Raw genomic sequence first — 17,500 nt, forward strand, 5'->3', positions numbered from 1 at the left:
TTCCTGCTTTGCAGTTCGGAGTCTGTGTAAAGTCATTTTTTTTACATAGACTGTTGTTGTAATGGACAATACAGGCACTAACACAACCCAAACATATCCTTATAACTGCCCAAACTGGCATTCATGTATTTATTGAATATATTTCATATTTATTGAGTATAGTTCATATTTATTGAGTATATCTTTTATGTCAGTTGATCCTAACTCTGAGTACAACGTGTCATGATCTGATACATGTATTGTGCTCTCTCTCTCCCTCTCCCTCTCCCTCGTGTGCGCACGCGCGCTTCAGGTTTTATGCCCTAAACTCACTGACTCTTCTAGGTGCCTGGTCTAACACACCTGTGGCTAATTAGACCCAGGGGCGGTTCTAGCAAATTGGAGGCCCTGGGCAAAGAACAATGTTGAGGCCCCCCCCCCCCCCCCCCAAAAAAGAAATCGTTTTAATGTTATGTGGAACTGACATTTATGACTTTAACAATTAAACAGTTGTAAATTATTTTAATTATGAGGTTTTGAGTGCAGTGTTTTAGTAGTGTAACTTTTTTATTTCTTGATCAAAACAATGTTAGCCTACTTGTTACATTTGATTAATGCTTTATAGTTCTGTTTCTGAATGTTTTCAACTGAAACTTCCAAATTTGTACAGGTCCTGTTTTAACCATTTCAATTCTCTCTCTATCTGTTAATTGTCACACCAGGGGTCTTCACTAACCAGTGTATCTCCACCATTGATGTACTCACATTGTTGACATCACCGCTGTCGTTATCAGCCAGCTGTGCTTGAGCTGTGTTCATGGCCATGGCAGTATCATGCGTGTCGTCGTCAGTGCGGGTGTGACAGTGTCTCGGATATGGGCAGCTGTGGTACATGATGGCTCACCGTTTGTAGAAGCAAAGCAGGCAGAGCTAGTTGGTGTCACTACAAGCTGTTTGTCTGCTGCTGCTGCTAGCAATCGCTAAACTTGGCTTAGCCGCACTTGAAACATTATCAGATGAACTCGACACATTATCAGATATTTCTTCCACTTCCACGGACGAATTCCTTGATAGGAAATTGTGTTTTACCTTAGGTAATTTCTCCCTGAACTTCTCATCCTGCCCTTTCCTCTTTCTTTTCTCGCTGCTACTTAAAAAACGTTTCACGCTTAACTTTGCGACCACATCACCACACGAAAAATTGTCAGTGACAGAAAAGTCACGTGACCTGAAATAATTTGTTCCATGATGGAAGATACATTTTAATCTGTTACTGAAAAGAAAATAATCGTTTTTCATGCTTATTATGAATTGTCATTATTTTGCAATGCCAATTGATTTATTTTAATTAGCAAAAAAAAATCGGAAATACGACGAGGCCCCCCTGGTGGCCGAGGCCCTGGGCAACTGCCCGGTTTGCCCGTTCGTCCGGTCCGCCCCTGATTAGACCTCATCTCTTCCCTGTGCCTGGTTCCACACCTGTGACTAATTGGACCTCGTCAGTGCCTGAGATAAACCGTGCTCTGAAGAGCATTCAGTGCCGAATTATCTTTTCACTTTCCTGGACCCTGTCTGGAGTACTCTCTTGCCCTGTCTTCGTGTTGTCTGTTTTACTTGGATTCTTTTGGATTTTGGATTTAACCCTTTGATGTTTTTTTTGGACTGTGCATCTTGCCCTGGCCTGGCCTGGCCTGTGAGTTTTTGGGCTCTATTTAGACGATCAGAAACGCAAGTAGGACGGCGGCAAACGCAAGTAGCTGTGTGGGCGGCTCTATGGCGCAGTTGCTATTATAACGGCGGAAAAAACACACTTGCGCTGTCAAATGGGTTGGTCCAAAGGAGGTTACTCAGCCATAGGTGTGGTTTGGGCGTAATATGCAATATGCAATAAACCAATCAGAGCGTCATCTCACATTCCCTTTAAGAGCGAGGAGCCAAATTCCATAGCGGCTTGTTATTATAATGGCGGAATTACCTGGAGGAAGACCGGAAAAGTTCACAGCCGAGGAGACCGACGGGAGATTTACACCAATTTTTTGGCAAGCCATATATAATTACAAGGAAAATAAAGTATTTATCACATGAGGAAATCATTGTGATATCCATATCCAAGATATTTTAAAAATAGACATACATCTAGCGTAGCCTACACATTGACCCAAATGATTCAGGTTAATTGAAGCTGCGTGACAATTTGATTTATTGTATGGCTTTGTAAAAAGCCGGGAGATAGATATATACAGGGGCGGACTGGCCATCGGGAATACCGGGGATATCCCCGGTGGGCCGATGGCCCAATATACCAGCCCATCATAATCATCAACCGGCCCACCGCCATCAGGCCCACTCGCAGCGCATATCAGTATAATATATTTCATAGCTTCTGAAGACAACATTAATCTAGTTTTCTCTAAGACATCCATGAATTAGGAAGCACTGACTGAATTTTATACTCCTACTTACAATCTGTCTTCACACCTATGGTGACTATTTTTCGATTTTTTTTTTATTTTTAATTTTTATTTTTTTTACGTTACTTCTTAAATGTGTTTTACGGACTTTGATATCTCTATGTTATTAATGAACACCTGAAAATTGGTTCTTACACAGCCGAAGTGTTCTCAGCTGTGCCGATTGAGGTAGGCCTAGAGGATTCTGGGATTCTTACAAGCCCAGCCAGGACACGCAACCGTATTGACGTGTGCAGTCAGCCCTAGCCCTTAACACGGATGAGGCACAGCTTGCTGCTGAAAACGGATAACGAGCCGTCTTCCGTCTCCCGTCTCGGAGTCGAAAAATGGGAAACGAGGAACGAACCTATTTCCCATTTCCGATTTCCGATTTCAAAACGTTTCGAACGTTTTCTGTGGTTCGTGTGCGTGGTTATGAATGGAAATTCGGGTAAATAAAAACAGGGGCAATTTTCCATCACTGATTTTGCATTAATATGACCCGGGACTGGTTCTGTGACAAGGGCCTAGGCGCTCGTAGAGAGTCAGTTGATGGTGCATCTTTGGCGGACACATATTTCTAACATCCCGGTGCCTGTGGAGGTTGAAAACAAGGGCCTGGAAGCTCGTAGAGAGTCCGTGGATGGTGCTCTGTCCTCGGACACATATTTTTACATCCCGGTGCCTGTGGAGGATGAAAACAAGGGCCTAGAAGCTCGGGCCAGTCAGCTGATGGTGCACTGTCCTCGGACACATTATCTTCACATCCTGGTGCCTGTGGAGGATGGAGACAGGGGTCTTGCAGCTCGGGGCCAGTCCGCTGATGGTGTAGCCTACTATTCTCGGTCGGACACTTGTTGCTTACAACTTCATCAACGGTAGCCATGATTAACAGACACTGACAAAAGACATCAAGTTCCGGGTCATATTAATGCAAAATCAGTGATGGAAAATTGCCCCTGTTTTTATTTACCCGAATTTCCATTCATAACCACGCACACGAACCACAGAAAACGACCCGTTCCCCGTTTGGAAAATAAATGGGAAATGGGATGTAGTATCGTGACTACATTAACTGACACACAAACGGCAGTGGATCTTTAGCTCTTTTATATTGGAAACTTCACCGGTGATACATGCATACAGCCTGGAGATTATACTACTGAATAGATCGTACCAACATACGTCCATATAAGCTGGCAGTAGTAAATGCTATAGTGCCACCTAGTGGCCTTAGTAACTCCACAGGTTACTACACTCCCCCACCGTTAAGCTAGCAACTTATACTGTAATGGAACATCAAACTAACTCTTTTTTTTTTTCTTCTCCTTCTTCTTCTAATGGAATATCAAACAAACTTTTTCTTTTCTTCTTCTCCTTCTTCTTTTCAAACTACAATTCTTACATAGTAGTTAACCAACCCGAAATCACATAACTTTACCCTCTTGCTTGAGAACAATACAAATCTCATGAATACAAATACAGTATAACGGTTTTCCCTTTTTTTTTTTTTTTTAATAACCTAAATGTATACTAAACTAAGGAAGTACAGGGTAGACGGCCTGTCTTCCATGAGATCATAAGGCGCATTCTTGCCTTGTCTTGAACTTGATCTCATTAGTATCTAACATAATCTTTCAAGTGTCGAGGCACCCGCTCTCTAGTAGAGCGGCGCAGCACTACTGGTGAGGTCACAGGTGAGTCCAGTCTTTCAGGAACTGAACTCTGTTGATTCGTCTGGTCCTCAGGAAATGCCAGCTCTGCAACTGGCTGATTGGTAGATGTTTCAGGCTCCTCGTCCTGGCTGCTGGCCTCGGGTGGTTCGATGTCTTTTTCTGGTGACGGTGAGGACTCTGGATGACGAGCTCTCACCTGATCAACATGTCTCCTCATCCTCTGGCCGTTTCCCAAAAACACAGTGTATGAAACAGGACCTGTAGGTGACTCCACTGTAGCAGGCACCCATTTTGGTCCTAGGCCATAGTTCTTTGCATATACAGCATCTCCAGCACTGAACCTTCTGAACCGCGCTGTCTTATCATAGTTTTCTTTCTGTTTCCACTGTTTTTTTTCAATCTTGGACTTGATATCTGGCTTCAGCAGGTCAAAAGCTGATCTTAGCCTTCTGCTCATCAGCATTTCTGCTGGCGACAGCCCTGTTGTTGCTTGAGGTGTGATGCGATAGCTGAATAAGAATCTGGAAACACGTGTCTCAATACTTCCTCCCTTTAGTTTCTTCACCCCCTCCTTGAAGGTCTGCACTGCGCGTTCTGCCAACCCATTGGAGGATGGATGAAATGGAGCAGATGTTATGTGCTGGATCCCGTTTTGCATCATGAACTGCTTGAATTCTGAACTTGTGAAACAGCTACCGTTATCAGAGACTACTATCTGTGGAAGTCCTTGTGCTGCGAAACAGTGACGCAGTTTTTCAATCGTTGTCTGAGTGGTAGAGCCACTTGTGGGGTAAACCTCAATCCACTTTGAGTGAGCGTCGATGACTATAAAGAACATTCTTCCTAAGAACGGCCCTGCATAATCAATGTGGATGCGGGACCATGGCCTCTCCGGCCATTCCCACGGGTGCAGTGGTGCATTTGCTGGGGCTTTTCGGTTCTGCTGGCATTCTTCACACATGCTCACCTCTCTCTCTATGTCCTGGTCCATCCGTGGCCACCACATGTATGACCTGGCCAGTGCTTTCATGCGTGACATGCCTGGATGTGATTGGTGGAGTGACTTCAAGAGGGCGAGACGCCCCTGTGTCGGAATCACTGTTCTTGCCCCCCAGAGTATACAACCATCCTGGGCACTCAGTTCCAGACGTCTGCTGTAGTATGGCATGAGCTGGGGGTCTTTTACGTCTGGCCATCCACTCAGGACATAGTTGTGGACTTGAGACAGTGTGACATCTCTTGCTGTCCACTTTTTTACCTGTGACACGTTGAGTGGCGTATCATCCGTATGCTCCATTAGCAGCACCCGCTCCGGCCTCTCTTCCTCTTTATGCAACGTTGGCACAGGGAGTCTGCTGAGTGCATCCGCGTTGCAGTGAAATTTGCCAGGCTTGTAGATTATCTGATACTCGTATGCTCTGAGCAGGACGGCCCATCTCTGAATTCTGGGTGAGACCATGTAGGGTACTGGTTTCATCTCGTGGAACAGTGTGATCAGAGGCTTATGGTCAGTGGTGATTGTGAACTTGCGCCCATATAAGTACTTGTGGAATCTCTGTATTCCAAAAATGACAGCCAAGCCTTCCTTATCTAACTGAGAATACCTCGTTTCCGCTGGGGCAAGAGTCCTTGACATAAACCCCAGTGGCTTCTCTGTCCCATCAGGCATCTTGTGTGAAAGCACAGCACCTACTCCGTAGGGGGACGCGTCACATGCTAAGATTAGTTCCCTGTCTGCTGAATAGTGAACTAATACACTAGCTGACTGAAGGAGTTCTTTGGATTTACCAAACGCCTCTTCCTGCTTGCTGGTCCACACCCATTTCTCCTCTTTTCTGAGTAGCTGGTACATGGGCGCGAGCAGGGTGGACAGATTAGGCAAGAACCGGTTGTAATAATTCAGGAGCCCCAGGTAAGCTTTCAGCTCTGTAACATTCAACGGGGATGGAGCCTCGCTAATGGCCTTGACCTTTGATGCCATGGGATGCAACCCCTGTGTGTTTACCTTGTGACCCAGGTAGCAGACCTCGTCCTGCAGTAGCTCACATTTGGCCCGTTTCAGCCGTAACCCGGCCTCCTCCAATCGACTCAGCACGGCTTCCAAGTTCTTCAGATGATCCTGGACACTCGCTCCGGTCACCAAGATATCATCCAGATACACTGCCACCATCGGTATTCCCTGCAGCAGGTTCTCCATCGTCCTTTGGAACACCGCTGGAGCAGAAGACACTCCAAAAGGTAGGCGGTTGTACGTGAAAAGACCTTTGTGCGTGTTAACAGTAAGGTACCTCTTTGAATCATCATCCACCAGAATTTGCGCATAAGCATGACTCATATCTAATTTTGAAAACTGTTGCCCTCCACTTAATGCAGCAAACAGATCTTCTATTCTGGGGATTGGGTACTGCTCTAACAAAGATACACGGTTAACCGTGAGCTTGTAGTCACCGCACAGCCTAATGGAGCCATCAGGTTTCAGTATGGGCACCACTGGACAAGCCCAGTCAGAGTGTTTCACTGGCGTAATTATTTGCTCTTTCACAAGGCGGTTTATCTCTGCTTCCACCTTAGGTCGCATGGCGAAAGGGATCTGTCTTGGGCGGAAATATCGGGGCGCAGCGCCTGGTGTAACGTGGATGGTGGCTTTGACTCCCTTTAAGGTCCCTAGCTCATCTTTAAACACATCTTCGTGCTGAGCCATCACCTGCTCCAACGTCAGCTTTTCTCCCCCTGCTGCACACACCTGATAAATTTCAGCCCAGTTTAGCTTTAGCTGCTCTAGCCAACTCCGACCTAACAGACTGGGTCCAGTGCCGCTCACTACATACAGAGGCAATGTCTTTTGTTGATTTTGATATTTCACATTCACGTCAGCCACTCCGAGCACTTTTATGCTTTCCCCTGTGTATGTTTTTAATTTGAGGCTGGTGGGCCCAACTAAAGGCTTCTTGTCATTCCCCCACTGTGCATTGAATTTTGTCTCATTCATCAATGTGATGCTACAGCCCGTGTCCAGTTCAAATTTTGTGTTTTCTCCCTGCACTTGTATATCTACTGTAAACGGTTTCGCCTTTACATGAGCATCCTGCATGTTGTACATCGAAAAGGTCTGCTCTGTGTTCTCCATTTCATCAGATTCATCAGTTGTCACATGATGAGAGCGACTATTATAGCTGGGAGCTCTGCTTTGTATACCCCCCCTTTGCTTGTTCTTAGTTCTGCAAACACGTCCAATGTGACCAATTTTCCCACAAGCATGGCATTTTTCTTGCTTGAAACGGCATTCCGCCGGGTCATGTCCGCCATTACATCTGTAGCAAGATTTCCCTTCCTCTGCCATTCTATTCTCAGTTCGTTTGAATGATGTTGCTGTTTTTCCTTTCTCTCTTATGCTATTACAGGGTGAGGCTGTGCCTTGCAAATCCCTTGTATTTTTGTAGGCAGCCTCCATCACTATCGCAATTTTCAGTGCCTTTTCAAACGTGAGGTTAATTTCAGCTAACAGTTTTCGTTGCATTGTCTCGTCGTTTATTCCACAAACGAGTCTGTCACGTAGCATTTGTGACAATGTCGTGCCGTAATTGCAGTCTTGAGCTAGCTTTCGAAGTTGGGCTACGTACTCTACTATAGTCTCATTGCTCTGTCTCACACGTGTGTTGAACCTAAAACGCTGCACGATTTCGCTTGGCCGTGGGTTAAAGTGATCCTTTAGCAACGCCACCAGCTCGTCAAACGTCTGATCTCCTGGCTTGTCAGGGCTCACTAAATTCCTCATCAGACTGTAGGTTTGAGCTCCAACAACGCTAATGAGAATAGACCTTTGCTTATCCGGATCCACAATGCTGTTTGCAGCGAAGAAATGCTGTAAGATCTCTATATATTCTTCCCACGTTTGTAGGTTGTGGTCAAATGCCACGAGTGTTCCTATGGTCGCCGCCATTTGCTAGCTCAGTTTAGCTATCTCCCACTTATCTTCCAAGAGGAAAAAAATGTCGGATATCTCTCACCAACTCCTCTGAACTCGTCTGTTGCATGGAGTCCTCGTCGCCAATATGTAGTATCGTGACTACATTAACTGACACACAAACGGCAGTGGATCTTTAGCTCTTTTATATTGGAAACTTCACCGGTGATACATGCATACAGCCTGGAGATTATACTACTGAATAGATCGTACCAACATACGTCCATATAAGCTGGCAGTAGTAAATGCTATAGTGCCACCTAGTGGCCTTAGTAACTCCACAGGTTACTACATGGGAAATAGGTTCGTTCCTCGTTTCCCATTTTCCGACTCCTAGACGGGAGACGGCTCGTTGTCCGTTTTCCATGTCCTGGTTTTAAAACGAAAATCGGTTGGCCAGAAGATACACGGACCCTCTGTCAATCTCTTCCGTCAGTCTGATTTAGTTTTAGGTGTTATTAAATGTCAACTCTAGCCTACATTTTATTTGGAAAACCACTGACTGGTGACAGTGATAAGGTAAGATGTGGCGTTGACCTTGACAAATGTTAGCTTGCTATTCACAGATGAGGTAACGTTCCCTACAGCAAGCCTAGCTAACGGTATGTCTTAAATTGAGACGGTTATGATCTGGTAAAATAAGCAAGCTGTTGTCAACATCGAGATTATCTATTTTAACATGTTAGCCGTAGTCACTTGCTTACAATCGATGAGCAAGCTATCCATGGTGGTAGTTGTAAATAGGGCAATCTTATCATTTCTAATACTGTAACTTGTGTCAAATAAGTTAACCAGCTAGTTTGTTATGCTAAAATCACTGTGTTACACCAACACTTACATTATAAACAATGTTAATATGTTATATAGATTGTTAATATGTTATCTAAAGGTGTTGAATTGGCCAAGTAAAGCTTGCGTTTCACAACACTTATGTTATCTAGATAGATGATTCTGGAATAAAACATGGATAAATGGATACAAAATAAATGAAGGGACATTTATAATGGACAAAAAATTGCGATTAAATATTGTAATAGTTTGACAGCACTAATTTCAAGTATATTTATCTAATACGCTTTGAGTGTACTAACCAATAGGCTTTGTAGTTATACGTATAACCATCTGATCTGATAACCATCTGATCTGATCTGATACTATTCATCTTGCAAACTATACCTACCTTGGAGTGTTACAATAGCCAGTATCATTTAATTCCATGTGTCCATCCAGGCAAATTGGTGGATCCAAATGTTATTAAAAAACAAGCATATATGATGTAATTTCTTTGTAATCAACCAAAATATGGTTAAGTCTATGGGTATTTTTTCCCAGTAGGCCACTGACCGATACGTGCGATCCATTGAGTGGGCAATGCGGTGTGTACTGAGTGGGCAGCGCGCTGTGTACTTAGTGGGCCGCGCACCGTGTATTGAGTTGGCCGGTCTGACAGTAACTCCCGGGCCACTTTTTCCCCCCAGTCCGCCCCTGGATATATATGGGGATGCGAGAAACCCTCCAAAAGTTAGTAAAGTCAAGCAAGTATGGGAAGATATTGCCGTGATTGTTTCTGCTACGGGGCACCCGAAAAACGGCCACACAATGCCGAAAACGCTATAATGACGTCCGGAAACGTGGGAAATCCAAGCTGGCAGGTAACACACGTTCTTGTGACCTCACGGGAGGTGGATCCATAGACATGTCTATGGGTGGATCTACCTCGACCCAGGACCTGAAGGCAGCAGAGGACATCGCCACGTCTACCCTCACGCCTGAGAGCGTGCAGGGATTTGGGGGCATGGAAATCGGCACCCAACCCAGTGCACCAGCTGACCAAACCCAAGGTACATAAATAAAGTCCACATACACAGAGATGAGTTTACAATATTTATAATAATACTGGCATGAAATAAATGCAACAAAGCCATACAATAAATCAAATGTCACGCAGCTTCAATTAACTTGAATCATTTGGGTTAATGTGTACGCTAGATGTATGCCTATTTTTAAAATATCTTGAATATGGATATCACAATGATTTCCTCACGTGGTAAATACTTTATTTTCCTTGTAATTAATTATGGCTTGCCAAAAAATTGGTGTAAATCTCTCGTGTAGACGAGAGAAGTAAAGTGTAGGCTACTGTGCAGCCAAGCACGCGTCCTTAAAATAGCGTTCTGAATAGGCCTACCCGCCACAGACTTTACTAGGGCTGCCGCGATTAGGCTAGTTGATGTGGTCGACGAAGTCGACGGTAAAAATGCGTCGGCATCAATAATTTAAGTCGATGCATCTTTTTATTTTATTTTATGAATTTACCTTTTCAATTTCTAAAACGCTTCAGTTCAGTATAACAAATGTGCGTCTTCCGTATCACTACGTAATTGCTGCGTGTCTGACGTCAGTCTTTTTTGGCACCAGTCGTTGGTCGCCTTCAGTCAACGCTTCAGTTTTTGAAACATCATTGCGGCAGTAGTGGAGTCCGACTTGGTGGGGAAAGAGACGGAATCTACACGTTTCCAAAGACCAAAGGCGTCAAAAGTATGGGAGTTTTTCAAACAAGCACCTAACAAAAGGGTGGTTTGTGCACTCTGCAAAGTGTCGATGGCTTATCACAGCAGCACCACCGCTATGCGCGAACACCTCAAACGAAAACATACAGGCGCCGTTGTGGACGATGGACCGCCAGAAAAGCCACCGTAGTATTATTGTCTATTCATGTTTATTAAATTGCCGTAAGTTTAAATATCTTTTGTCATTGTAGCTGCTAAATACACGCATTATTAAAGCCATCAAGTTGTCTGCCTGCGACCTTAGAATTTCCATTGAATACGTTTTTACGTTTTAAATATCATAAAATGTGTAGGCTAGATCTGGGCTTATTCTGATTGACGGTGCCAGTGTTTGTTCGTGCTTGTTGAGAATGTACCATATCGAAATATTTTATTTCTGCCATTATTTGAAGCACATTTGTGTGGGGGATGCCTTTAATACAATAGAGGTTTAATAGAAAGAACATTTCTTTTGGAGTTGCGCTGCTGACTTTTTTATCATGTTGGGGAGTTGCTTGTTTAAACTTGCAGTTTTGCACTTTAATATGTCAGCCTTTGTTTACATTTTGTTTTGTGCTGCATTATGTAAAAATAAAATGAATGAATGAACTGAGCTGAAATGGTGATTTAAAAAAAAAAAAAAATTTCGGTTGGAAAATGAATCGTTTAGATTAATCAACTAATCGATAAAATAGTCTATAGATTAATCGATAGAAAAATAGTCGTTAGTGGCAGCCCTAGACTTTACACATTGCGCCTCTGACATTAGACTAGCTTTTTTCTGGTCAACGGCGCACGGCACTGTTTTGAAACTGCAAAATACCACTTGCGCCAGAGAAACGCCTTCTCTGTTCCGCCCCCGCCCATATCGGCTCAAGTTCATTTCGACGCGCGCCTCTGGAGGGAAAATCCCGCTGTGCGCCGGGTGCAAGATAGGAATGATACATGCGACGGTGACAATGTCAATTGCGCTGGGTGCAAGATAGGGCCCTTTATGTTTCTGTCTTTTGCTGCCTGCCTTGCCTCATTGAGTTCCCCATGTTTTATATCTTCTGAGCTTTGCTGTTTTTTCTGTTGGATCCCCTGCCTCTGTTTTTTGAAAGACATTCATATTGCTAAAAGATTTATTAAATTCCTCCTTTGAAGAGACTTTGTTGCCTTTGTCTGCTTTTGGTTCCAAACCTATTTTACTCGGCCACAGCCGTAGTGACAACAATGTAACTGAAAATACAGTGGGCACACTGAATAACTGCACAACACTGAAGCAGAGCTTTGGAAGAGCACTGAATAATTGCACAACACTGAAGCAGAGCTTTGGAAGAGCGGTGTAGACGTGCACAGCAATGAAGCACAGCTTTGGAAGAGCACTGTAGAAGTGCAGCATTACACTTGCAGCCTTAGAGTCAGAAGTGCTACTAAGTGAACAAAACAGTCGGCACATGTGTGCCTCCTGATGTCAAAACAAAAATCTTAAGAAAAGGTAATTTTTTATGTAGTTTTAGCAGGATTTGTGGTGTGTGTGTGTGTGTGTGTGTGTGTGTGTGTGTGTGTGTGTGTGTGTGTACCTTTGGGACAAAGAGCACCACCAGAGTGATGTAGACGGAGAAGACGATGGCCAGGGCAGCAAACGCAAAGGAGGCGTCCTGCTTGGAGGACAAGATCATGGTGACCGGAGCGGTGATCATACACAACACCTACAGGAGGAGAGAGAGAGAGAGAAAGAGAGAGGGCCATTGCTTAAATTCAACAATTCAGTTCAAATAGGCGAAGTCCAGCCTTCTCTATGGTGACATAATAGATGTTCAAAGTGTGCCCAAAATTAAAATACTATCAAATCATTCAGATAAAAGTTATTATTTTTTTAATTGAGCTGAAAGACCTCCACACTGCAGAGCTGAAGTGATTCAAAGCCCCTTTTCTGAACATCAGAGCGGCCGGTGCTTTTTGTGTCAAACCCAATCACAGAAATTGCCTTTAAGTCCCAGCCTGGCAAGCTGAGCAGAGTTCTTTCAGTCGCAGCCAGATTAATTAGAGCTCATCAAAACAGCAGCATCTCTGCTGCCAGATCATTTAACCAGGAGAGAGCCGGACCCCCCAACTACACACAGCGGCTGATGACGGGAGGGAAGTGAGATTCCTGGAAAAGCACTTCAGGGAATAGAACCATGTGGCCTTCAGAGTCACGTACTCCCCTTCAGAATTACGTACACAACCACAAGGGACAGAAACCAGAGGCCGGACACTGAGAATGACTTGCATGGAAACGTGTATATAAATTGTGTATATGAAAAATAACTAGACGTAACGCAAAGCGTTACAAAATATGACCGCCGAACTGTTCAGTAGGTTTTGGCACAGAATGAGTCATGGTTGTCAGTGTGTTTGTGTGTTTTTATGTGTTTTGTGTGTGTAAATTGGTTTGTGTTTAATTTTTATGTATTAAAGGAATTATTTGTGATAGATTTTGATGATTTGGTAATGTAATGTTTTGTGTACTACTTTTTTGTGGATTGTTTTGGTATATTTTACTTTTGCAATGTAGTTTGTTAAAACAGGTCACATAAAGAGATGCGGAAACAAAGTGAAGTTTCCAACCACCAACAGGTGGCGCTATAGGTGATATCAGTCAGGCATATGTACGGGTTCGGGCCAGCGTCCACCCTAAGACATTTTCTCTGGATCAAACAATGTTCGCAAGAGTTATAAGTAGAGATGCACCGATATGGAATTTTAGGGCCGATACCGATAACCGATAATTATTGGTTTATTGTGGCCGATACCGATACGATAACCGATATTTTTTTGTATTTAAAAATAAAGGGTACAAAAGGTTTTAGATGTGCCTTTTTATTTTCTCAAATGTTAGGGCACAAGAAATTTCATCAAAAGCAACACACTTGATGGCTAGAGCCCTCAACAGGATGCACTACAACGCTTAACATGTAGTACTTTATATTCACTATAATATCACGTTTAGTGTAGCCAGGCAACGGACCTATGAGTATAACAGGCTACCCGGGAAAACATATTTGGAGGGAAATTAGACGTTAAAAATATCGGCTTAAATTATCGGCCAAAATTATGATATCGGTATAATAATAATATTTTATTTTTTCCACTTATCGGCCACTAATATATCGGCCGCCGATATATCGTGCATCTCTAGTTATAAGAGACTTTGTGTTTTGTGGCAAGCACTAACAAGTTGGCAAAGTTTGAGGGTCTGCCACGCCCACACCTTCCGACTAATGAGAAAATCCAATATAACTTTTAGTCGCCCATGGCTGAAGAGTAGCCTGACCACATTTCAAGGCGTTACCATTAAATCTGTCGGATGAGTTCGATCTGATGCGAGGTGTGCAAACGCCGTCAAAATGCATCTTCCACTCAAAATGGCCGACTTCCTGTGGACCTGCCACCATGGCGTCAGGAGACTTTTTGGTGCGTCCAAGCATGATGAAGACGTGTACTGAATTCCGTCAAGCTACGCCAAAATAACCCCAATGCGGAGAGGTTTTTGCAATGTTCTAGGGGGCGCTACAGAGCCATTTTGCTCCATCCATGGACAAAAACTCTACTGAAGATGGACGGTTACAGGCTTGATGTCCCTGGCAAATGTGGTCATTTTTCGAGCACTTTGACATATATGCGATTAAAACACCTAATTTTTGCTTTCTAATTTTTAACTAGGTGGCGCTATACATGTAATGACTGGTTATGGTACGGGTTGACATGGCCCCTTAACACAAACATACAAGAACAATTTGGCCCTCCAAGGCCCTACGGTTCTCGGAATATTCAAAGAAAACTGTGTCGCGCCACCTACAGGCCAGTTGGCGTACAACCATATAAATCAATTTATTGCATGCCCCCCCGTCAACGGAATTCCACGAAACTTAACGTGCAGTCAGAAGGTGTCATAATGATCCCACACCTCCGATTTCATGCAGTTCTGACCTTGTCAATTTACAATTATAATTTTTTACAACACTCCATTTTTGCTTTTTCATTTGTAACTAGGTGGCGCTATACATGAAATAAGTGGTCGTGGAATGGTTGACGTGGCCTCTTAAGACCAACATACAAAAAGAATGTGGACCTCCTAAGCCCTACGGTTTTCGATTTATTCACAGAAAACTGAATCGCCCCACCCTCTCTAAAAGGGCTCCAGTCCGACGGGGGTGCAACGGATCAAAATGAAAATAAATGTTTCCACGCTAATCTAGTGGGGCTACATGCCCACCACATTTCATGCACCCCGGTGTTTCAGTGTCCCGGGAATCGTTGACAGAAAATTGGCCGGCTGAAAAAGAAGAAAAAAAAACCTCCGACTACACCTATATGACCGCCGCAGCACTCTCGCGCGGCGGTCATAATTCCATAATGGAGCAAACTCCAGCTTCTCTATCTTTGATTTTTGTTTACATGACTTTAATCCTTAAGAGTGTACACTTAGAGTACAGGAGTGCATGACACTGGAGTGATCTACATCAGGTAAGCCAGATCCCCTCTCTTTCCTTCATAGAGAACAAAAGTGGGCTATAGGCTTGAGACGTGGCAGTTGATATTATTTAAATAACAATAATTCATTGTCACAAATTATGGGAAGTTAAAGGAAATCGTATGCTTTGTCACAAAAATGGGTACAGAACAAATGAAGAATTAAAAGCTTTGTTGTCATTACAGGACATATGTGCTACAATTAGTATGAAAGGGTGTGTAAATAAAGAGAGGACTGTGTCTACATTAGGTTAACCCCACAAGAAACTCACAGAGACATTGTAGATAGCCATCCCCACAGCCCTGTGGTCGTTGATCTTCTCTGTGGAGACAGATTTGGTCTCATAGGCCAAGAAGATGCCCAACAGCAGCAGCAGCCCTTTATATCCATACACCACTCCTGCAGGAGAAAGAACACACACACACACGCACACACGCACACACGCACACACATGCACACACACACATGCATGCACACACGCACATGCATATACACACGCACACACACACAGCTTGTATGGATCTCCTGCTGTACCAGAAATACATCATACTTTTTAATAGCTTCTGGTCAACAATGCTTTAAGGCACGGCTGACTTCCCATGCTCAACAAAACAGTATATATCCAATATACATTTAAATTAAATGAAAATGAATTAAAAAAAACATTAATTAAACACGAAATCTGATGAGCTACTTGAAAACCAGTGAAAGAATTTGAAAGTGCAGTAGGATTAGACTCTTAAAAAGGGACGTGTTCCTGAAAAGATGGTGATTATCTCTGAAGAGTCTGCACAGAATTCATAATTACTCCTGAGTCAAGATTTAGTCCTCGAAAGCCAAATGGGAGGTGTTGGCCAACGCAGCAGTTTAGCAGGCATTGACCTTCTGACTCTGGACATTTAAGGACAACAGCTACGCAGGAAGCAGGAAGCAATGTTCATCAGAATCTGACCTCAACTCTTAATCCTGCAATCAAGGGTTGCCAATCTTGTTCACAAACGGTCACACTGTTTGAGTCGGTTGGCCGATTTTCATTTCCCCCACACAGCCGTACACCAAATGCCTACTTAAGGTCTGAGATCAGTTATCAGTGTCAAATTGATCAATGGTTTTAGATCCACATGAAGAAGATTCGTAATTCAAAATCGATTTCTGTTTTGGTAAACAGAAACATATATTATTAAACAAGTAGTGGAAAACAGGATCACAAAATCTAATATTTATCATTAATCATTAAAAATAATTGATCAAACAAATAGTCTTTAAAGTGCACAAATTGGGCAAATTATGTACAACTCGGTCTTCCTCTTATTTCTACAATAATTGCCAGTCTACTGTTCCTGGTACATCATGGTTCTGTAACTGGTACATCATGGTTCTGTAACTGGTACATCATGGTTCTGTTACTGGTACATCATGGTTCTGTTACTGGTACATCATGGTTCTATTTCTGGTACATCATGGTTCTGTTACTGGTATATCATGGTTCTGTTACTGATACATCATGGTTCTGTAGCAATGACAATGTCTTTGTAAAACCATATGGCAAGAGAAAATGTCAGCTATAATTCTTGAGTTTTCTTCTCACACCTTTAGCTTTTTGTTGGCCTTTGCCTCTTAAATCGACTTGCATCAATGCTTTAAATCTTCTCTACCACCATCATGTGCAGTTAAACACTGGACTAGTGGTAGAATAACATTTTACATTAAGTCATTTAGCAGACGCTTTTATCCAAAGGACATTTATACATCTGGAATTATTATTTCGTTTTTCCTTTTCCCATAGGAAGTGCGTCGCCCAAATCGCCCTTATTGACAAGCCACCCCTGCTGTACAGTATATATCCAATATACATTAAATGAAATGTAAGATTGAACAAATTATTCTGGTTGCAGTACTTGCATCTATGCGCGCACAACTGCTGAGCAAAGCGCTGCAGCTAAGCCCTTGGCACCGAAACACAGAATGCAAGGAAACAAATATGTCATGAAGACCACATTTCTCCCACAATCACAAGCAGGGACAGTTGTGATTGGCTGGCTGGTTTTACGCATTACGTCAATGCAGTCATTTGAAACTCTCCAGTAACGCTGCCAGTGGAACACCCCGCCACGCAATAGAACTACGACTGGAGGCTGCAACCATTCCATAGAGACACTTTTAATCAGCAGGAAAATGGCTAAAATGTCCATTCGGAGGAGTATAAAAATGAATCATACTGATTTGGTTGTTAATTTGGACAGATAGTCATTGAACCCCTGTATATGTGTGTGTGTGTGTGTGTGTGTGTAAGTGTCTGTGCATTCATTTGCATGTTTTTGTGTGTGAGAGAGACACTTACCTAGCCAGGTGTTCATCTTCTCTGAGCTGCAGTGTTCCAG

General features: G+C 43.2%; 1 protein-coding gene across 3 annotated transcripts in view; it reads right to left on the reverse strand.

Moving 5' to 3' along the window:
- gabbr1b (gamma-aminobutyric acid (GABA) B receptor, 1b) overlaps positions 1 to 17,500 on the reverse strand; it is a gene marked incomplete at both ends in the record, with an annotated part of 103,948 nt that overhangs the window by 2,877 nt on the left and 83,571 nt on the right. For all 3 annotated transcript variants that reach the window (XM_080859546.1, XM_080859548.1, XM_080859547.1), the window contains 3 exons: positions 12,184 to 12,312; positions 15,391 to 15,518; positions 17,461 to 17,500. The exon at positions 17,461 to 17,500 is cut by the window's right edge and continues 54 nt beyond it. In XM_080859546.1, the coding sequence (XP_080715672.1) occupies positions 12,184 to 12,312; positions 15,391 to 15,518; positions 17,461 to 17,500 (297 nt within the window). The remainder of the gene's footprint in view (positions 1 to 12,183; positions 12,313 to 15,390; positions 15,519 to 17,460) is intronic.

The sequence above is a fragment of the Sprattus sprattus genome (genome assembly GCF_963457725.1).
Source record: "Sprattus sprattus genome assembly, chromosome: 20".
Taxonomy (NCBI): Eukaryota; Metazoa; Chordata; class Actinopteri; order Clupeiformes; family Clupeidae; genus Sprattus; species Sprattus sprattus.